The sequence below is a fragment of the Crotalus tigris genome, unplaced genomic scaffold (assembly GCF_016545835.1).
Source record: "Crotalus tigris isolate CLP2741 ecotype Arizona unplaced genomic scaffold, ASM1654583v1 scf7180000017628.32516253702:7417878, whole genome shotgun sequence".
Classification (NCBI taxonomy): Eukaryota; Metazoa; Chordata; class Lepidosauria; order Squamata; family Viperidae; genus Crotalus; species Crotalus tigris.
Window position 1 is genome coordinate 3411974 of NW_024096523.1, and position 22807 is coordinate 3434780.

General features: G+C 41.7%; 1 protein-coding gene across 2 annotated transcripts in view; it reads right to left on the reverse strand.

Annotated features, from left to right (window-relative positions):
* Positions 1–22807, reverse strand: part of SLC9A1 (solute carrier family 9 member A1) — an 87077-nt gene that overhangs the window by 16139 nt on the left and 48131 nt on the right. For both annotated transcript variants that reach the window (XM_039334238.1, XM_039334239.1), the window contains exon 2: positions 4222–4682. In XM_039334238.1, the coding sequence (XP_039190172.1) occupies positions 4222–4682 (461 nt within the window). The remainder of the gene's footprint in view (positions 1–4221; positions 4683–22807) is intronic.

Sequence of the window (22807 nt, forward strand, 5' to 3'; positions counted from 1 at the left end):
CCATGTAGCAATCGTGACTTTGCACAAATTAGTCACTTCTTAGTGCCCTTTCATTGTCCCAGCTATAAATAAAATAACATGGTTAAAGCCAGTTTTTCCACTCCATCCTCTCTGCCCTTTCAACTGCCTCCTGGTGAGGAAGGAGGAAGGGACCTTCCTTGCATTAGTCACTGAAAGCACAGTAGATCTCTTACATTAAGCAATAGCAGATTCCCCAGAAAATGCAACCTAAAATATAAATGGTGTGTGACAAAATTCTTTTCCAGATTTTTCTTTCTCTACATGCTCTTATATGTAGCATTACTACAAGTTATAATAGTTTGCAGTAATACCCCATAAGAGATGCAAAGTTGAGAGAAGATGAACTCTCCTTTGAGTGTTGCTATATAACAGGGGTGTCAAACTCGCGTCACGTGAGGTGTTGCAATGTATTGTGACTTTTTTTCCATTGCCGGCAATGGGGTGGGCGCGGTTTCGCCATGACTGCAGTTTGATACCCCTGCTATATAAGCTGTATGTGGTAGACCTAGACAGGAAACATGACCAGATGAGCTAATTCTACTTAACTGTAAGGTTACATTAGCAAAATCCTACAGGTCTCAAAGTACGTATCTTCCCTCTTGGTTCCATTTACAGCCCCCAAACTAAGAAGGGTCTTTTCTGAGCCTCTTCCCCACCTGTTGTGGATCAAACAGCCTTTTATCTGTTTCTTTGGTGTCTCTCAAAGCCATTTCCACGTGCCATTACATGCTGCCTGCAAGCCATCTATCAGTCTTGCCCCAACTTGGTCCCTCTTTCTTCAGTACAAATACTGGAGTAATATTTCCTGCCCTTGAAGAAACAGCCTAGCTTAAAGTTCAGGACTGTAAGAGTATTCTTGAGAAATAGAAACAATCATAGACTAGGCAATGACCATGTTTATTGTTGTTGTTCAATCACTGTGTCCGATTCTTCGTGACCCAAGGACCATAGATGCCAGGCTCCCGTCCTTCACTGTCTCCCAGAGTTTGTCCAAATTCATGTTCATTGCATTGATGACAGTATCTAACCATCTCATCCTCTGCCGTCTCCTTCTCCTGTTGCCTTCCATCTTTCCCAACATCTGAGTCTTCTCCAAGGAGTCCTCTCTTCTCATTTAGTGTCCAAAGTATTTGAGCTTCAGCTTCAGTATCTGTCCTTTCAAAGAACAAATGTCTCAGAAAAGACCCTCCCTAGTTTCTGACTTGCAAAAATGAGGGGGAGAGATGTACTTCCAGACTTGCAAGATACTGTTACTATAATCTTAGAATAAAGATAGTAGTGTTAGTACTCGTGGCTGATGCTTCTTGTCCAGCCTACCTCTAAGAGTTGGTAAGGAAAGACCATGAAGCATAACATAGCATTGTCCTTCCAGACTTCACAATCTTCCTCCATCCTTTGGTATCTGCTGTTGGAGGTGGTACTCTTTCTCTAATAATGGGGCTGGCCCTATGTCTAAAATAACAGAGACCTGGACCTCAGAAGAGCTACAAGAGAGTTACGGAGAGCAACCAATTGCCTTTCCAACTCTCAATAATTTGTTAACCAGCCAACTGACAACAAACATCCACCAAGTGTTAACCAAGTTAACACCAAGTGATAACCAACCAACTTATTTTCAGGTCACCCCAACAGGGCCTTTGCTTTATACAAACCATCTCATAATAGAAGTTGCTGTTTAGTTGTCCACATCTCGCTGCGGTACTGATTTGCCAATTTCCCTTGTCTGGGAGGCTGGTCTTCCATATCTTTCCATCCATAACTCAGGATTACTTCAACCAAGGGTGACATTTTCCAATCTGTGCTGAATTGCTCACAGAGCTGTGAAATGTAACATAAACCTGCCCATTTTTTCATTGTAAGCTCTCCAGGTGAGATCCACACCTACCCTCCTGACCTTCCATAAGGGCCCGAGAAGTTGGTTCTACCACTTGGCCGGGAGCCCAAACAGAAAAGGGCACCAGACCATGTACTTTATGCTCCCTTCGCCCATCTTTCAATTGTGAATTATCATTATTATTGTTAATTATTGTTTTATCATTTTAATGTTTATCTGTTTTTAATGTTTTGTAATCCGTCTAGATTACAAAACATTACAAAACATTACAAAATAAAATACAATAAAATAATAAAATAATAAAATAAATAAAATAAAATAATAAAATAAATAAAATAAATATAATAATAAAATAAAATAAAATAATAAAATAAAATAAAATAGCAGTTCTATACCAGTGTTTCTCATCCTTCTCAGCTTGAAAATTGGGGAATTCTGGTTAGAATCCACACTTCAGCTATGCCTTAGCTTAATCTTACAAATCACTTCAAACATTGTCCTCCACCCACCCCATCTCCAATTGAGCTCAATATCCAGTGACTTCATGGACATTTCCTAGACAAACACTGTCTTGTCACTGCCTTCTTCTTAAATCTTTTTGCAGTGTCTGGATCTAGCCTGCAGTCTTGGGATTTCTTAAAGGCCTTTTATTCAAGTATTAAAATAGTTAGCGTTGCTTTGCTTTTTGATTGGGAGGCACGCAGAATTGGTTGAAAGATGGGCAGTTATATACAGATAGTCCTCAACGTATGACCACAATTGGGACCAGAATTTCTATTGGCAAGTAAAAGGGTTGTTTCGCCATGGTTGTTAAGTGAATTGCTGCAGTTAAATGAATCACACAGTTGTTAAGCAAATCCATTGCTTCCTCCATTGACTTTGCTAGTTGGAAGCTGGCTGGGAAGGTGGCAAATGGTGGTCACGTGACCCTGGGATTCTGCAGTCCTGGTAAATATAGGCCAATTGCCAAGCAGCCAAATGTTGACCCCATGACCATGGGAACACTGCAGTGGTTTTAAGCAGGGGTCTTCAAACTTGGCCCTTTTATGACTTGTGGACGTCAACTCCCAGAATTCCTCATCCAGTGTACCTGGCTGAGGAATTCTGGCAGTTGAAGTCCACAAGTCATAAAAGGGCCAAGTTTGAAGACCCCTGGTTTTAAGTGTGAATACCCATTGTAAGTCATTATTTTCAGTGCCATAGTAACTTTGAACGGTCGCTAAATGAATGGTCTTAGTTCAAGAATACCTTGTTTTAAATAAATAAGGTATTAGAATACCTGAAATATAACACAGTACATTTAAAAACAAATGCATGATTATGTTTCATGCAGTTAAAAAGGTTTTGTCCAGACTTCGCCTTCGGTTTCTGACATTTAGTCAGCTTCACCTTTAGAAAGCCTTCATCTTTTTTAGTTGCTAAGCATCTGTTGATGTCCTGGAAGGCTTTTTTTAGCTATTTTAGTTTCATTTGTTCCAAATTATGTTTGGGGATTTATTGTTTTCTATTGGGTTTTGAATAAACATTGCTAGGCACTTTGGAAATCTCTGATTAAGAGACTGGAATGAATGCTTTAATTTTTAAAAAAGGTAGTAATGTATTATGAAGTCCATTAGCCATGACTACAGTGAATGAATTTTCATATTCAGCTGAATCTGTTAGTCTGACTATTTCAGTACTGTCAACAGTGGCCGGAAGCAGGTCCTCTGAGCTTTAGAGAGGACCTTTTTTACCCACTTATCTGAAGCTCCCAAGATTGAATCACAAACTTATGGAATGCAACGCATGTACTGTGACAAGGCCTACAGCCGAATCCAATGCTTCTCAACCTTAGCAACTAGAACCTATGATCTCCTGGTTTCCAGTTTACTGCCTTAATAACTACAACAAATGGTCTCTCTTAAATATGGTACAGCTCATATTAAACTGGCAGAGATTTCCTTACATTTTCCCTTGAGATCTTCTGCAGACAAACCGTGTTTTCTATCCCTGGGTTATCTAATATTTAGGAAGACAAGAAGTAGATGCCTTCAACTTGAAAGACTTGATGTCTATCAAATGATCGTCCTGAGTAGATACAGGATATTTTTGACTAAGAGAAGCTAAGAATCAAACCAAAAGGCAAAGTGACCCTTTCTTTGCCATCAGCTGATCCCTTCTGGAGACAGAAATCTCCCAGCTAATAATCCCTACATCAATGTCCACATGCAGTGTGTTTTTGGAGAGTATGAACATTGTGTTGAATCATGCACAAGACATTTTAGGCGTCTCCTCCTCCTTGGCTGCCTTCAACAGTGTTTCAAATCCACAAAGTCTTCCTTTATTCCGTGTCAGAGCCAGCCCTGCCAAAGCTGTGCTCTACTTACCACAGTAACTGCATCATTCAACAACGACTCGCCAAACACCAAGATGTGCAAAAGTTCATTGATGTGAATCTCCTCAAATACAGCCAGCACGGCCACAGGGTCCACCGCAGAGATGATGCTGCCAAACAGCAGGCTGTCTAAGAGACCAATGTTTGATAAGGAAGGGCCACCTATCTGGCACACGGCATACATCAGAGCCCCCACGAAGAAAGCATTCCATAATGTCCCAATCACAGCAAAAATCAGGATGGTGCCCACATTCTCAGTGAACTGGCGCAAGGGCAAGAAGTAACCAGCATCCAGGATAATGGGTGGGAGAAGGAAGAGGAAGAAGATCTTGGAATTTAGGACTGGAGGGGTTTCCCCCACGGCTTTAATGAGCCCACCAACCAGCAGTCCTACAACAATGAGTAAGCAGCTCTCAGGAACGATGCTGGAAAGAGTTGGAATCACGTGGAATCCTGTAAGTAGAGACAAAAGCAACATGGTCAAGATTTTAGTAGTTTTAGTGAAGCTGCATCCTCTGCACATTCCAGTTTTTCAGTTTTGCCAAGAAACTAAACTTACATCATCTATGCACTGAGGGTGCTACGTAGTTTGGTAATGAAATGTCTGCAAGGAAACAACCAATACCGGAGAGCACCAAGGATCCCTTCTTACAGCGCCTGAAGGCAGGACAAGAAGCAATGGATGGAAACTAATCAAAGAGAGAAGCAATCTAGAACTAAGGAGAAACTTCCTGACAGTTAGAACAATTAATCAGTGGAACAACCTGCCTCCAGAAGCGGTGAATGCACCAACACTGGAAGTTTTTAAGAAGAGACTGGACAGCCATCTGTCCGAAATGGTGTAGAGTTTCCTGCCTGAACTCGATGTTGGACTCGATGACCTCCAAGGTCCCTTCCAACTTTATTATTATTATTATGGATCATCGCACAGTCAACCAGATGTTCAGACTGGATTTGGCTGACTGTGCGATGATTTATTATTATTATTATTATTATTATTATTATTATTATTATTATTATTATTATTCTGGATGTGACTGATTGAAGGGTCCTGAAATAAGACTTGGTCGTTGAAAGAAACACAGTAGCACATTCTGGCTCCAGGACAACCTGTACGTTGGATTCTGTGATCAGCCTTGATCAGTGATGGCGAACCTATGGCAGGCGTGCCAGAGGCAGCACTCAGAGCCCTCTCTATTGGCATGTGTGCCACCACCACCAGCAGCAGGTCCATCAGGCCGCCACTGCCGCCCGGAGCAGGAGCCCCACCCACCACAAAGGAGGCGAAGCAGCTGACTAGCAAGCTTGAGTAGAGGTGGTAGAGCAGAGGTCACCAACCATTGTTGATTGGTGGACTGGAAGAAAAGGGAGGGGGAAGCATTGTACATGCGTGCATGTGTGCACAGGGCTGCGAGCACGCACGTGCTGCAAATGGGGTGGGGCTAGTGCCAGCGTGATACTCACTAGCCCTGCCCCGTTCTTGCATGGTGCAGCGCCTTGTATCTGCATCCTGTGGTGCGGCGGCAGCCATTTTTGCATCTTGCAGCACGGTGGCCTATTTTTGCACCCCTGGTTTTTGCATGCCAGAGGCAGCACTCAGAGGTGCCTCCCTGCTTCCCCCGAAGGCACCAAAATGCTGGTGCAGCCCTGGCACTTTGTGGTTTGGGCTGTGGTTTGGGCACTCAGTCTCTAAAAGGTTCGCCATCACTGGTCTAGATTATGCAAAGTAGGAATATCTGCACGAAGATTTTCTTAATTCATTAGCTACAATATTATATGTAGTTACCCAAATAGAGTAAATTCCAGATAACTCAGCTAGGCTTATTAGGTTGGTAAAACTGCTGGAATAATTTAGCTGTAATGAATCTGCATCTTTCTTACCGCATCTCCTCTCCAATTGAATTCCCACTTCGTATCACACCCAGAAGTAGACTTGAATGAGAGGACAAATTGGCACAGTTTAATTATTGACTGCTCTTCCTTATTTAATGTCATATGTATCATCATTTCCTTATTTCCAACTATCAATCTGGGCTTGCCATGGTGTTATAGCCCAAAACTACATCATCCCCACCAACAAACAGTGATCAGCAATCTGGGGAGAACATGAGCCTGCAAAAATGAACCAAACATTTTTGAGGATGGGGGTGAGGGGTGGGTGGGCTTTTAAAACAATCTCCAGAAAAAAGCAAGAGGATTGAGCATGATCAGGGATAACATAATGCTGGCCAATTCTTGGAGGTGTGATAAAATGAAGTTATTAAATCCCAGACAGGGACAATTCTAATTTTGATATTTGATGTTGGCTGTTCCCTCTGAATACAGAGATACTCGATCCCAGCCCTCCCCTCTCCTCCCCACAACCCCAGTTATTTATTTTTTTTATATTTCTCAAAATACAATTTGGTATTTTGTTTAGGAACAAAAATGATGGTAAGCACAGCATGTTGTATTTTTAATTCCCTGGCAAATGGATTCATTGTCATTAAGAAGCAGCCATTTTTAATAAACACCTCAGTTGCTTCCATCTTTTCTGCTGAACTTCTGGGCACAAGAGACCATCTGTTTTAAGTGGAGCCTGTTGAGCTGTAAAATAGATCACCGCACTGATAGCTTAGTTATATTCAACCAGCTATGCAAATACTAAAAGCACCATAACAAAGCTGACATCATGCAAAATGCTTCTTGGAGGTCAGGCAAAACTTCTATAAGATGAAGGCCGGTCTGATGGCATAAGAGTAACAAGAGATGCCTTCTCAAAAAAAGAAATGGTCCTATAGCTTCTGCAATTTGCTTTCTTTCCTGTCAAGCTCTAAAAGGCTGGCAACTTCCATAAACAAGAACCACTTCAATTTCTGGAAAGATCACCGTTGCTACTAGGGTAATGTAACAGAATCTTGAAACCCTATCAAAACAGGACATAGAACATAGAATAATAGGGTTGGAAAGGATCTAGCAGGTCCTCTAGTGCAACCCCCTGCTCAAGTAGGAGACCATGGACAAATGGCTGTCTAAGCTCTTCTTAAAAACCTCCAGTGATGGAGCACTCACAACTTCTGGAGGTAAGATGATTCACTGATAATTGTCCTTGCTGTCAGGAAACTTTTCCTTAATTCTAGGTTTGATCTCTCTTAAAAGGTATTCCACCTGTTACTTCTTGTCCTGTCTTCTACTGCGACAGGTGACCTCCCCCCTTTTCTCTATCATCCCCCTTCAAATCACCTGTAGTTCTTCTCTAATGAAGGCAACAATTCCCCTGTACAATGACCTCCCCCCTTTTCTCTATCATCCCCCTTCAAATCACCTGTAGTTCTTCTCTAATGAAGGCAACAATTCCCCTGTACAATGTATTATCTACTAGTGTTTTCAACCTTGACAATTTTAAGGCATGTGGACCAACTCCCAGGATTCCACAGCCAGCAATGCTGGCTGTGGAATTCTGGGAGTTGAAGTCCACATGCCTTAAAATTGTCAAGGTTGAGAAATACTGATCTACTATGATTAATATGGAGTACTCACCCTTCTCCCCACCATGGACTCAATAGAGGTAATCCTCACCTTATGACCATAATTGGGACCAGATTTCTGTTGATAAGCAGGGTGGTTGTTAAGTGAGCCATTTCCAATTTTACATCCTTTTTGGCCATGTTATTAGGAATCACTGCAGCAGTTAAGGGAATCCAACTTCACCCACTGACTTTGCTTGGCCGAAGCTGGCTGGGATGATGGTAAATGGCTATCATATGATTCCAGGATGCTGCAATTGTCATAAATACATGCTGGTTGCCAAGCGCCCAAATTTTGGTCATGTAACCATAGAGATGCTGCATCGGTCCTAAGAGCAATGACTGATGTAAGTCACTTTTTTCAGTGCCATTGTAACTAAGCTGTAAGTTGAGCACTCCCTATAAACTGTTCTGTAAAAGGTCCTGTTTTCTCTCTGAACTGTCTTGCTGCCTCCTCTATAGGCACTCAAAGAAAAAGAATACACTGCAATGATGCAGACAATGCATGTAAGCAACATTTCCCAAAGAATCCATATTCACTGTCCATATGCAATTTGCAGGGTGTTGCGTAGCTCTGGATCATTTCAAAGAGATAAAATCTTAAGAAAACAGCCAACCCAAGTCAAAAATTATAGAATGGGATGTAAAATATACCTTTAAATTTAAGAACATAAGAATAATTGCACTGCATCAAATCTAAAAATCCATTTACTCCAACACTGTTTCTCCAGAATGGCCAAATATGTTCACAAGAGAAGAAAATGAGGAAGACAGTATCTCCTACTTGTGTTCCCTGGCAAGAAGTACCAAGAAACCTACTCCTCTTTTATTGGCAATAAAACTAGGAGCTTTTATTTTAGTTTGCACTGCCCTCCTTTGATTTGCTCCAATAACACTTTTCTGATACAAGTGCCCTTGCTTAAGAACTGATCTGTTTAGAAACCATTCAAAGCTGTAACAGTGCTGAAAAAGTAACTTTTGGGCCAGTCCTCACACTTACAACCATTGCAGCATCCCATAGATCAGTGGTTCTCAACCTGTGGGTCGGGACCCCATTTGGGGTCGAACGACCATTTCACGGGGGTCGCCAAACAACACAGTCTGCCATTTTTCCCCCTTTTCTTTGGCCACGCCCCTGGCACCCGGTGATGTATAAGTGGTTGGGGGTCACCACAACATGGGGAACTGTATTATGGGGTCGCGGCATTAGAAAGGTTGAGAACCACTGCCATAGATACATGACAAAAGTTTAGGTGCTTTATAGTCAGGAGGATTTATGACTACCATATCCCATGACCAGGTTTGCACATTTCACAGCCAACTTCCAATAAGCAAAGTCAACAGAGAAACTGGCAGCGACATTGCAAATCACAGTCACTCAATCTCTCACTGAATGACTGTGAGTGATTCTCTTAACAACTGTGGCAGAAGTGAGGTTGCAAGTCCGTCACAGTCACATGATGTCTGGCTTAACAATGGTATTGGCACAGCAACCAAACAGGATGGGTACAGCCTTCAACGGATAGTTAGGACTGCAGAAAAAACAACTGCAACCAGCTGCCTTCCATTGAGGATCTGTACACTGCACAAACCAGGAAGAGGGCTGAGAAACTATCTACAACTATCTACAACTATCTCAAATCTTCAAAATATAAACTGTTTCAACTTCTGCCTTCAAGATACCGCTATAGGGCATTGCATGCCAAAACAACTGGCATGCAAACACCTAACTTCTATAGCTCCTGCCTCAGTTGAAATATTTTAGAAGAAACCAGACAACCATTGATTGGACGTGTTCTAGCTTTGTAATTCTTGCATAAGTGCTGACTCTGAAAACTCAAGGATCACCTTCTCCCATTGTATTATTTAAAGCAGTCTATTATTTCAAGCTGGTCTAAACAGCTCATTTAGCAGGAGTTCCAGAGATTATTTTTAGAGCAGGTATTCATCTTTTTCATTCTGGTATCATATTAACTTGCAAGGCCCAAAAGTAACCAAGAAAACCAGACTAAACATGAAAATATACATATTCTCAGTTACGTCATAGGCACAACTTAAAGAATTCAGCCTTTCTCCAATATTTTTAGCAACACCACCAGCTGGGACGATGCAACTCTTGCACATTGCAGAGAAAAACACCAGTCCCGGAATGACAAAGGTCTAGCTGAATTGAGAACACTCTGGATGCAGCAGCTTTAAGCTTGACTTCTTCACAGTGACATTCCACTTTTTCCCATCTTTTATTCTCTTCCTCCCCACAGCCTCATATACAGCAGACAAGAAACCGGTGGAGTCATTTAAGGACAAAATGATGAGTCAGCAGCCTGCTGCAGCTGTGAGAGAGGAAATGCATATCCTGCACCACAACAATATTAAAACAGCAATTGCTGAAATGGATAGAGATACCTGTTCCTGGTTTCCCCACTCGCTGAATGAACAGCAACATATCTCAACCTTGGCAATTTTAAGACAAGGGGTCTTCGTCTTCCAGAATTCCCCAGCCATCCATCCAAGGTAGAGAAGTACTGGTCTATACTAAAGAAGATTGGGTACCATTGGATCAATTCACTTTTTTTTTGTCTCTCCAACCTGGAGTGTGAAACAGTATGGAGAGGAATTTTATGATTCTCGTGTTGGAATGCTTTAATGTGCATTCCTGCATTGAATAGGACATTGGACTTTATGGCCTAGATCAGGGTTTCTCAACCTTGGCCGCTTTAAGAGAGGTAGATTATAACTTCCAGCAAGGCTGAATGGGGAATTCTGGGAGTTGAAGTTCCCATATCTTAAAAGTTGCCAGGGTTGAGAAACACTGATGTAGAGGCTTATATAGAAATTTGCACAATGACATTACCAAGTTGCATGAAAAATCTGCAGATCAAGCATCAGGTGTCTATCCCCTTTCAAATTACTACCAATTTTAATACGGTCCTTGCTAGTTAAGGTAAAAGTAAAGGTTTCCCCTGTGCAGCCATCTCCGACTCTAGGGGGCGGTATTCATCTCCATTTCTTAGATGAGGGAGCTCCCATTATCTGAAGTTGCTTCCCTGGTCATGTGGTCAGCATGACTATCAGAGCATGCACAGTCTTATTGCAGTAAACAGTGGTTTGTATTAAATGGTGGTTAATCTTATACTATCTACAACATCATACACTAGGAACAATATACATACACATACTAATACAGCAGGATCCAACAAACCATAATTCCACAGGAAATGGAATAGAGAGAACACATCAGCAGAGCCTTCCATTTATACAAATGTTCTTAAAGAGACACAGACCCTGCTGAGTCATTCCCATCATTACATCTTATATTACATAAGCTGGTTAGCTATTAAATTAATACCTTGACAATGACTATATGCCAAGATGCACGGTGCGCTGTTCCTTTCCCACCGAAGTGGTACCTATTTGTCTACTTGCATTTGCATGCTTTCAAACTGCTAGGTTAGTGGTTCTCAACCTTTCTAATGCCGCGACCCCATAATACAGTTCCCCATGTTGTGGTGACCCTCAACCACTTATACATCACCGGATGCCAGGGGCGTGGCCAAAGAAAAGGGGCAAAAAATGGCGGACAGCCTTGCTTGGCGACCCCCGTGAAATGGTCGTTCGACCCCAAATGGGGTCCCGACCCACAAGTTGAGAACCACTGTGCTAGGTGGAGAGGAGCTGGGGCAAGTTCATGGGAGCTCACCCAGTTATGCAGCACTCAGGTCTTAAACCCAGGCTGTCAGCTTTCCAGCTGATAGATCAACCGCTGAGCCATCGTGCCCCCTTGCTAGCCTTATTAGCACTTCTAGTTTTTGTCAAACTAAGCCAAATAAATATAGATGGAAATTGGTGGTTGATATAAAGATCCTCTCAATGCTCATCATTTGCCTTCAGATTTGCATGTTCTTTGCATTGCTAAAGACTAAACACTTTCCAATCACAAAAGACAGAGAATCAAGTGTGAATTAGACTCACACCTAGCAATTATGTCTCTCATTTTATCCCCATGGGCTGTCAAACTTCCATTAGGAGGGAATGCTTAATGAACATAACATTCAAAATTCTTTATTTATTTATTTATTGAAAAATTCTAAAAATACATCCACATGGAGAATGCTTTCATTGTATCTTTGGCCAGAGCATTTGCATCTTCGATAATTTTATAACTGGAGCACCTGGATAGCAGGATGCAACTTGGAACATTCTCCAAAAATGTATGGTCAACAGCCAGACAATAATGAGTCAGAAACACAAGTGGTCAAGCCAAGCAATTAGATTATAAAATGTGTAACTAAAAATCAGGCTTGTAAAATCGCACTTTCTGCTGCAGAAAGCATATTTCAGCTAGAGGTGAACAGGTAGGAAAATTCTTAATGTCAAAGAACAAACAGACTCTTTTGGTCATCTTTTGGTAAGCATATTTAAGAGCCCTGCCAAGTACACAAGCCATTTGGCCTCAGTTGCCTCCCTCGTATTGGTACAGTTCTCTCTGCAAGAAGTTCTGCATGATCCCCAGTCCTTTTTCTTAACTCTTGCCCATGCTGGTGATAAAGTTCAGATCAACATTAAGTGGAATGAATAAATGAGAGGGAACTCTCTTGAGAAAACAGTGGCTGCATGCAATGGTATGGAAGTACAGGTAGACTTATGAACATAGGCAAGCCCCAAATTTCTGTTGCCAAGCAAGATAGTTGTGAAGTGAGTTTTGCCCCATTTTACGACCTTTATTGTCATGGTTGTTAAGTGAATCACTGCAGTAGTTAAGTTAATCACACAGTTGTTAAGTGAATCTGGCTTCCCCATTGAGTTTGCTGGTCAGAAGATCACAAAAACGGATCACATGACCCTGGGACACTGCAACTGTCATAAATATGACCCTGTTGCCAAGCGTCCGAATTTTGATCATGTGACCATGGGGATGCTTCAGAGGTCACAAGTATGAGAAATGGTCATTAAGTCACTTTTTCAGTGCCGTTGCAACTTTGGTCCCTAAATGAATGGTTGTAAGTCAAGAACTACCTGTATGACCTTGGGAGAGAGAGGCTGCCTAGGGAAGGTCAGATAAGAGAGGGCAAACCCCGCAGCTCTATAATGGACAAAGAAAGAAGCTTAGAAGGGAAACCCACCTCCTTAAGTTCTCTGTATCAGTAAAGGAGGAGTCTATGACAGACATGTCAAACACAAGGCCCGGGGGCCGGATGCGGCCCGCGAAGTGGTTTTATGTGGCCTGCAAAGCCATCCTGGAAACAGTGAGGGAATGGCCCCCGCTGCCTTGGCCTTGGCCCAGGCCGGCTGGGAGCCCATGTACAATTTTGTGGTGGCCATCTATGCTGAAACGCATTCAGTCTTAGCCCCATAAGCCCCTCCCCCGCATGGCCTAAGAGGAACAGTGAGGCTCCTCCAGTGGACCATGCCTTGGCACTTTCCCCGGTCCCAGCCCCTTCTGCCAGAGACCCTCAGATCTGTCCCACTCCTGCCCAGGCCCCCACAGGCACCCTTGACGCGAACGATGTAGAGCTGGCCACACCCACCCAGTAGGCCACACCCACTCCATCCACACCCACCCAGTAGGCCGCACCCATCCTGGCCACACCCACCCACCCCCTCCAGGACAATCGCAATGCTGATGCAGCCCTCAATGAAATTGAGTTTGACACCCCTGGTCTATGACAACTCGCCACAGCCAACTCGCTGCAGGACAACTTGTTGCTGGACAAAAGTTACACTAATCATAAAGAAATGGTAGAATAGAATCATTAAAGAAAGGATGCAAAAGGAGGGACAGAATGAAATGTAATTGACAAAAATTAAAACAAATTTTTATTTATTTTAAATAATTAAATAGAATTGTTAAAATTGTTCCTCCGTGAGTTGTCCCATGGCAAGTTGGCATAACAAGTTGGCTGTGTCAAGTTGTCCCCTTCCCATAAAGGAGACAGGAGATTTCAGACTTGCAAGATTCTGTTAATGTAACAATAAAGTAAAATTAGCCCATCTGGTTGTTGTATGTCTGGTCTACCTGTGAAAGCTGGCACTGCAGGTGTTTTCACAATACGTTGTTTATTCTGAGCGTATTCGGTTTCCGTTTTGACCACACCTAACACATCTTACAAGACACACTTATGGCTACAGGTCCCCCAAAAGGTTATGGTATAGCACTAAATACGTCTTGCCGAGAATTTCTGACTCCCAGATCAAATTAGGAATAGAGCTGATGCCAACCAGAGAGTGGACATTGCCTAAAAGATAATATATGACTGTCAGGCCTACTAGGTAGAGCAGAACAGGAAACTGGTTCCATGGGGAAAGTAAACTATATTTTAGTTTGGGAAAGGATTGTGGGGAGCCAGTCTGACTACTTATTAATACTTTCCCACTCCCCTAAACTAAAGGCATGCTTCTGCACCTTTTTTTTTAATGGTTTCTGGATGGCTGCTCTAAAGTCATCTCCATAGTTTCCTATAATGATGATTTAGACAGCATTTGAAGTTATTGCCCCTTTCCTCTGCAGCTCTTCCCTCTTGGCTAAAAGGGAAGCGCCCTGTGTGGCTCTTATTGTTCTCCTCTCTTGTTGCCCTGAATTTTTAAAATATTGATTGTGCCGATTTTTAATTGCTCTATTGCAGGGGTTCTCAACCTTGGCAACTTTAAGACTTGTGGACTTCAATTCCCAGAATTCCTCAGCCAGCTGTGCTGGCTGAGGAATTCTGGGAGTTGAAGTCCACAAGTCTTAAAGTTGCCAAGGTTGAGAACCCCTGCTCTATTGCATTTTAGACTGTGGCCTATTCGTTCTCAGTTTGCTTCATTGACATGTGATCATGTTATGATAAATCAAGTAATAACAAACTGGGTGGAGGCTTCAAAATGTCACACACACACACACACACACACAAACCACAGAGATAAACACGCACACCCTTCTCTGAGAAAAAAAAAAAACCCTGAAATTCACACGAGATCAGCCTTCCCAATCTGGGATCTCCCAGATGTTTTAGTTTACGGCTCTCATGAATTCCAGCCAGCACAGGCAAAAGGATCAGAAGGAAACATCTAGAGGTTGGGAAGGGCAGCAAACAAAGTATGTTTCAAAAGGGGGCTGTTCAAAAGTTCCTTCAGGCTATAAAGGCAGAATAATAAACACTCCTGGCAGCATCAGGAACTTATATGCATGTTTTTCCCATCTGGGGAGGCAGAGATTTAATTCTGAAGCCAAGACACTGATGCACTTCCCACGTCATTGGCTTCTTATTGTAACCAAGGGAACCTTCTTCTGCAGCATTCAGATGCTCCTCTGCTCTTGAAAAACTTTTTCATGGTGCTACAGAGCAGCTTAAAAAGGGAATAAGAAGAAACACCTGGCAAGCATGCCAGGGAGGATCTGCCCTACTGCATAGGGAACCTTTATTAAAAATTTAAATCCAAAGATGCCCAACTTTCATTTAATTTGTCCTTCCTTCCTTCCACTGGACCTACAAAAAAATATATGAAAAGTAGTTCAAAAATATTAAATAGCTGTATCTAGCAAACGGAAAGACTCCTAGACCTGCTTGGGTTTTGATATAGCTACCCCTTCTAGCACCCCTTGCTTGCTTGCTTTCAATCCAAAAATAGTCCTGGCTGAACTCTTGTAATGAACAGAAAGGACCAACTATTGCAATCCAAGTAACGAAATAACCCACAAATGCTATATTTGCACTTTGCTTTTCATGGTTTATTTATCTGGATTAGTAGCAGATCAACAATATACACCACCCTGTCTCTCTCTCACAGTGTCTCTTCCCTTCCTTCCTTCCTTCCTTCCTTCCTTCCTTCCTTCCTTCCTTCCTTCCTTCCTTCCTTCCTTCCTTCCTTCCTCTTCTCCAGCTTTTTTAGCTAAATCCTGACCTGCTTTTCTTAAGTTCCTGAAAACATTCTTTTAATGTTTCACTAAAAAAAAAGAACTAAATTTTATCCTGATTTCCAGATTAATCTTTTGCTGCCAAGTTTTATTACTCTGTTCCTTCCACTCCTTTGCTGATCATTACGTTTTAAGCCCCCAGGCAGCAGTCTTAATTTAGCCTTACTGGGAAAGCAACTAGCTGCAGGCTATATAAAATGATAGGCCAATAAAAACTTTAATTGCAAAAAGTTAACTTCATCTCTAACAAGGAAATGTAAGTATAGATTATATACAGGGATAGGAGTCCTTATCAATGGCTTGGACCTAAGGCAGTGCAGTCTCTTTTCTCCATGTAAACATCTACTAGTAGAATAGAACAGAATAAGCTGGAAGGGACTTTGGAGGTCTTCTATTTAGTCCAGCCCCCCCCCCCCCCGCTTAAGCAGGAGAACCTATACCGTCTCAGACAAGTATCTGTCTAGCCTCTTCTTAAAAATCTCCAGTGGTGGAGCATCCACGATTTCTGGAGGCAAGCTGTTCCACTGGAACAGCTTGCCTCCAGAATTGTCTTCACTGTCAGGAAGTTTCTCCTTAATTCAAGGTTGCTTCTCTCTTTGATCAGTTTCCAACCATTGTTTCTTGTCCTTCCCTCGGTGCTTTGGTGAATAATGTGAACCCCTCTTCTTTGTGGCAGCCCCTCAAATACTGGAATACTGCTATCATGTCACCCTATTTCTTCTTTTCTTTAGACTAGCCAAACCCAATTCCTGCAGCCATTCTTCATATGTTTTAGTCTCAGGCCTTTGATCATCTTAGTTGCTCTTTTCTGATTTTTTTCCAAACTCTCAACATCTTTTTTGTGATATAGTGACCACAATTGGCTGCAGTATTCCAGGTGTGATCTTACTAGGGTTTTATAAAGTGGTTCTGAAGCAAGCTTTGGGGCAGGGGATGGTATGGAACTCAAGAGTGGTCAGGTGGGACCGTTGGCCGAATGTGATTTGGCATCCTGGAGAGGGCCCAAAGAATGGGAGCATAGGTTTCTGTCTTATAATATAAAGAAAACAATAGAGGAGGGAAGTTATTAAGAATGACAACTGAATATCTCCACACACCATCCCTGACCATTTAAAAAAAACTTGGGCTTGTTTACAAGGCGGATACAAACTAATTTCTTCTCCCTCTTTCCCTTTCTTTCTTTCTTTCTTTCTTTCTTTCTTTCTTTCTTTCTTTCTTTCTTTCTTTTTACAGCTTTCTCTTACAGTCTTGTGGCTTAATTAATAATTTGGTAGAGTTTGCATTGCAGATCGTGAATTGACAAAGCCACCTGTCACAGAGGTAACTGTAGCATTTGGGCTGTGTTCACTGGTATAAAGCAAGAATTCTGAGCATCCCAGACTGGTATTTTGAATTTCACGTCTTATTAGCACTGAATAGTATTTATAGGCCTAAACACAAGGAATGAGTCATGAAGTAATTATGGTTTTTCAAGCAGAAGAATAAGCAGCTGGTACCCACCACATAATTCTTCCGAGGCTTTCAAAGAGTCTTTGGACCCTTGAAAATTGAAAATGAATAAATTGAGAGAACCAACACAGAAAAAGTAAACTACATGATAATTAAAAGTACTAGTACCATTCAGAATTTTGAAAATATTAAGTTAAAACAATTACTGTGTAGTTTGTAAATAAATAATTTGCTACTTAAAGACTTAAACTTGTGTCAAAGGGTGCAGTCTTGCTTTAAAATCCTAGTTCGTTAAAGCAAACAGAAACCTTGTTTCCCCATTTCTCAAACAACATCAGTTTCTCCTTGTTTCCTTTGTCAGATGCAGAAAGATTGCTTATCCACCCACACCTTTCCCCAATTGATGTTTGGATCTTTACATAGCTTGATTTGAACTCCAAAATGCTGGATTCATTTTGACCTCATTCCAAATCAAGGACCCACTCCATCCACTCATGCATCCATTCATCAATCCAAGGACTCTGTCTGTCTGCCTGCCTGCCTGCCTGCCTGCCTGCCTGCCTGCCTGCCTGCCTGCCTGCCTGCCTGCCTATCTATCTATCTATCTATCTATCTATCTATCTATCTATCTATCTATCTATCTATCTATCTATCTAATCATAAGCCTGGAAGGGACCCTGGAGATCATCTAGTCCAACCTCCTACTCAAGGCAGGAGCTTTACACCATCCCAGTCAAATGTCAATTTTTGGAAAACCTCCAGTGATTGAACATTCACAACTCAGGGAAGCAGGCTATTCCACCGATTAATTGTTTTCACCATCAGAAAATTCCTCCTTACTTCCAGCTTGGATCTCACTCTGTCCAGCTTCTTGTCCTGCTTTCAGGTGCTATAGAGAATAAACTGATCCCCTCTACCCTGTGACAGTCCTTCAACTATTGGAAGACTGATATCTCCCCTAAGCCTTCTCTTTGTTAGGCTAAACATACCTAGTTCCCTTACTTGTTCATCATATGATCTGTCTGTCTGATTAGCTAGCTATATATTTATCTACCTTCTATCATTTCTCTGTATCTCTCTCTGTATTTCTATCTATCTATCTATCTATCTATCTATCTATCTATCTATCTATCTATCTATCTATCTATCTTTAGAGAGTGCCCATCTCCCTCACAGAACCACTGGGAAGTATACAAATAGACATAAAAACATAAAAACTATATATAAATATTACAATAAAAACAGTTATCATGTTAGCTAGGTCCATATAAAGCATGAACCATAAAGCAGCTAAAATTTAACCTAACAAGGCATAAGAATGCTGCCTACTTGGTAGCTCAGGGTATTGTGTCTATCCCAGGTTGACTCAGTGGTAAATCCTAGCAGTCCAGACATTTAATCTCTTGTTCAGAACTTGGCTTGAGTTGGCAGAAGACTGTCAGATACAGTTTGGTTAGATTAGAATGTTTATTGTACACAAGAATGGAGCCTAAAATTAAACAATTAATTGCTAGCAGCAGTGTAAGAGCAGAAGAAAAATATCAGAAGTTAAAAACTTGGGAGCCTAATCTTTACATTTTTGGACAGTCACTGCTGAAATAGCCTGGAACTGCTGGTTGTCACCTTGCCCATCTTAACTATTATTCCCAGGTTAATTGAGAAACCAATATTTCACTTGATCAAGGGGGGGGAAGGTGTGCAAAAAATATTAACTGAAGAATGTTGAATTGGCGTATTACCACTGCAACCAGTAATGCTTGAAAAAGCAAAATTGCACTGCCATATAAGGTGTTTAAAAGATTAATAATCAAATCTGATCAGACTGAATCTGTCTTAGTTCTTCCCAACTAAGATACCTGTGAAAAGCTCCTAAGTATGACATAAATATGAGAGAATTGTTTTGGTTCCCCATAACTAATATCTTGATATGCATGATTTCCTTATTGGATGGAATATATGAGAACATATGTGTCAGGCGCAAAAGATTAAGTCCATAGTGAAGGTTCAATTAAGCTGATTTATTGCTAAAGGGCTATGTAGAGGAATCTTCTTAATTAACGGTCAGCACCTGCTTAGAGTTACATAAGAATCAAGGCACTCAAGAGGGAGGTTGTATTTAGTTCATTTGTGACTACATAGGGATTCTAAGTTTATCCCTCTTTAAACTCCACCCCTAAGTTCTGCCATTCCTTTTCCTACAATATGACTATCATCACCACTCATCTTCAAGAATTTGTCTAACCTTTCCTTTAAAATCATACAAGTTTCACACCATCCATCCCATGTTCATTGTTTCTCAATCTTGATCACATCCAGAGCCATGGACTTCAACTCCCAGAATTCCCTATTCAGCAAGCTCCTGCTGAGAACTCCGGGAGATGAACTCCACATGTCTTGAAATCCTGAAGGTTGAAACACTATAGCATTTGAAGAATAACCTCCTTTTTCTATCCCTATTTTATTGGATGTTCTCAGAGCATTAATATTATAAGAAAAGGGAACAAAATCCCAAATGCATTCTTTTAGACCATGTATAATGTTTTATATTATATCATACGCCCCTTCATTGGGTTACCTGTCCTGTAAACTAAAAAGTTTTCAAACTGTTAGTTTTCTCTCTTTAAAGAAAGGCTTTGCCCCTAGCCTTTAAATCAGCAGGGTTGCCTTTTAGCCAGAAATGAGTCCCATTGAAGTCTAAGTGAAGAAACCTAGGTAGTAACAAACCCAGCAGCTCTTTAGGAATGAATAAAATCCATAAGTGGCAATTATGCTCATAGACCAAGCAAAATACAATAGGCTTGATTTTTAATTATGCAAAATTATAGGGCAAAACTCCTCTGTGTAAGCACAATGGAATCTGTACTTTTCTGTTGTGTAATTAAAAGTCAGGAAGCTAATCTGCTTCAGCAGGAAGCCCTTAAATTTCATTGGAGCCTTCACTTGGTTTCCTCCCAGATAGGAATAAATAGTTGTATCTACAGTTACCAGCTGTGGTGTAGGAGAATTGCCTTGCTTGATATGAGTGCAGGGGTGGTTAGAACATAAGCATGTGGGAAGTAGTGCCTTCATGTAGTCTAGCCGTTGCTAGGACCTTGTTTGCCTTGTCTGGACACACACACACACACAGAAAAACAGAAGCTAGGTTGAGCCTAGCTAGGAGCTGAAAGGGAGACTATCAACACTGCAGGCTAGTCCACCAAGTAGACAAAAAGGCCACCTTTGTCCAAGAAATCAACAAGACTTCTCAGTTGAACACCATGGGGACTTTGCTTACTCCCAAAGATCAAAGTCCTTTCTGAGACACCATCCCTCCATCAGACCACTGTTGTCAGACCTGCCACAAGTTAAACCTCTAAATAGAAACGATCCTTGGCTCCATTTGTTGAGAAAGTTATAGTTTTCTTAGCAATTAAGTGTATTGCAGTACTGCATAGCCAGAACTGAGACCAAAATCCCTATGTTCTACTTTCCCCCACCTTTAGCTGTTGTCATAACAGCTGTCTCTCATTGCTTGCCCCAGTGTAACCAATCAAGTCCATGCAAAGATGTTTTCATAATGATTAGTCCAAGCACAGGTTGGAATGAGACTCCCACCTTCTTCCAGCTGGGTGATCTTGGAGCAGCATCTCAAGGATGCACAGCCTCTACTTTCGATTGCCTCCTTCATTCCCCCTCCCAAAGTTCTTGGCAGTCTGTCACCCACATAATAGCAAAGCACAGCAAACATAAGGTAGCAGCTGACAATTGTCATATGGATGACCAGCTCACTCAACAGAAGGAGGTGAAAGAGTCCATTAAGTAGCAAAGGAAGAAAATGAAACAAGAAAGTTTGTAAGTTGAGGACTACTTGTATATTGGTTACTGAGCGACAGATCATTGACTTGCAAACTCTGTCAAATAGAGGAAATTCCCATGGCCAGAAATGTTAATGTCTGAGCTAAACTACCATGCCCAGTAGAAAATATATTGCTCCATTTTTAGTACATCTCCCTTCAAACATATTTTGCATTGGCTGCCAAGGGAAACATGATGCTCCATTTGGTTGGACAGCTGAAGAGACGCCTGTTTATGTTTCACGAGCCAAAAATGTCTCATCCTATCAAAGCTGTTCAGGAATTTGGAAGGACAAGAAAAAGGCATTGACAAAAAAGTAGTAAGGATTAAATCTCCCTTTCCCCACATTCTTGGAGGAAAAACAGGGAGATGTGCTTCATCTATTTTTCTGTGTGTCAGATCCAAGAAAGGCAAGGCCAGAAGTGATGGAGTAGCCAAGGTAAAATACAGCATAAAATCCTTGTTGCTAAAGCAAAAAAACCTTTGCCTTAGTGTTGAAAGAATATCTACTGGTTAACAGCAACAGTTGTGGCAGTGCATTCCGCTTGAGAAAATTAGGTGTCCTGGGAGTAAGGGAAAAAAATGCAACTAAATGATACATAAAACATAATCATTCATTAAAAACCTTTTTAAAGGAAGCCTAGCTTGTTTGTTTAATGCATAGCATCTAACTGTAACATTGGGAGTTTGCTTGCTTTTCATTTAATGTATGAGCCACACCCTTATTGATTATTATACTAAATAATAAATATTCAGCATTATGTGTGGTTAGTGGGACAAGTCTAGATGTTTAAAAAAAATCCTTGCTTAGTGTTTCTCAGAGACTTGGCAGCTTATAAAATGTGCGGACTTCAAGTCCCAGAATTCCCCAGTCTATGCAACTTAAAATGGCCAAGTTTGAGAAATGGTTCCTTAGCTTAACATTATGTCCAGAACAGTCCAATATCACAGGGAACCAGATTTGCTTTCAAATGCTGACTCCAGAATACAAATAAAGTTTATTTTGTAATGACAAATGAAATGAAAATGCTACAGCCTAAGGCAGTGTTTCCCAAACTTGACAATTTTAAGGCATGAGGACTTCAACTCCCAGAATTCCACAGCCAGCAACGCTGGCTGTGGAATTCTGGGAGTTGAAGTCCACATGCCTTAAAATTGTCAAGTTTGGGAAACACTGGCCTAAGGCAATGGTGGCAAACCTATGGCACGTGTGCCAGAGGCGGCACTCAGAGCCCTCTCTGTGGGCATGCGCGCTATGCCCTGGAGATGGCAACTGTCCCTCTTCAAACCAGCCGGCCACTAACTCACCGAGGTCCCACATGGCCAGATGCATCCCAGCACCCATGCACTCGCTGGCCTCTTTGTGTGTGGGCCGATGCTGTCAGGCAGCGGCTGCCCTGGCCCCTGCCTCACCTGGATCTCCCCCAACCCTGCCCAGCTCTCACAGGTGTCCCTCCCCACGAGCAACATTGAGGTGATCACGCTCACCTTGGCCACACCCACCCAGTCTGCCATGACCACCACAGCCACGTCCTATAAATGAGAATATTTGTAGCTCAGGGTTGAAATGTGGGGTCCTTGATACTCTCTGAGCTTGGTTGGTTTTTTGCAGACATTGTTTTCTTGCAGTGCTGATGATGTGTTACCAGGTTTGAGTAACGAAACGTCTGAGGGAAAACAGCTAAGCTCAGAGAGCACCAGGGATCCCTCTTCCCAAAACTTTCTGAAGATAACAGGAGCGATAATAATATACCATAAAAGAGATGATAATCAGATCAGAGTCAGTTTAGGATTCAGTGGCATCTGAAATGAATAAAATAAAATATTCCTTTATTCCGATTTTAGGTAAGATACAAGTTATAGATGCTCCCAGCATCTAATTAGCTGCATCCTAG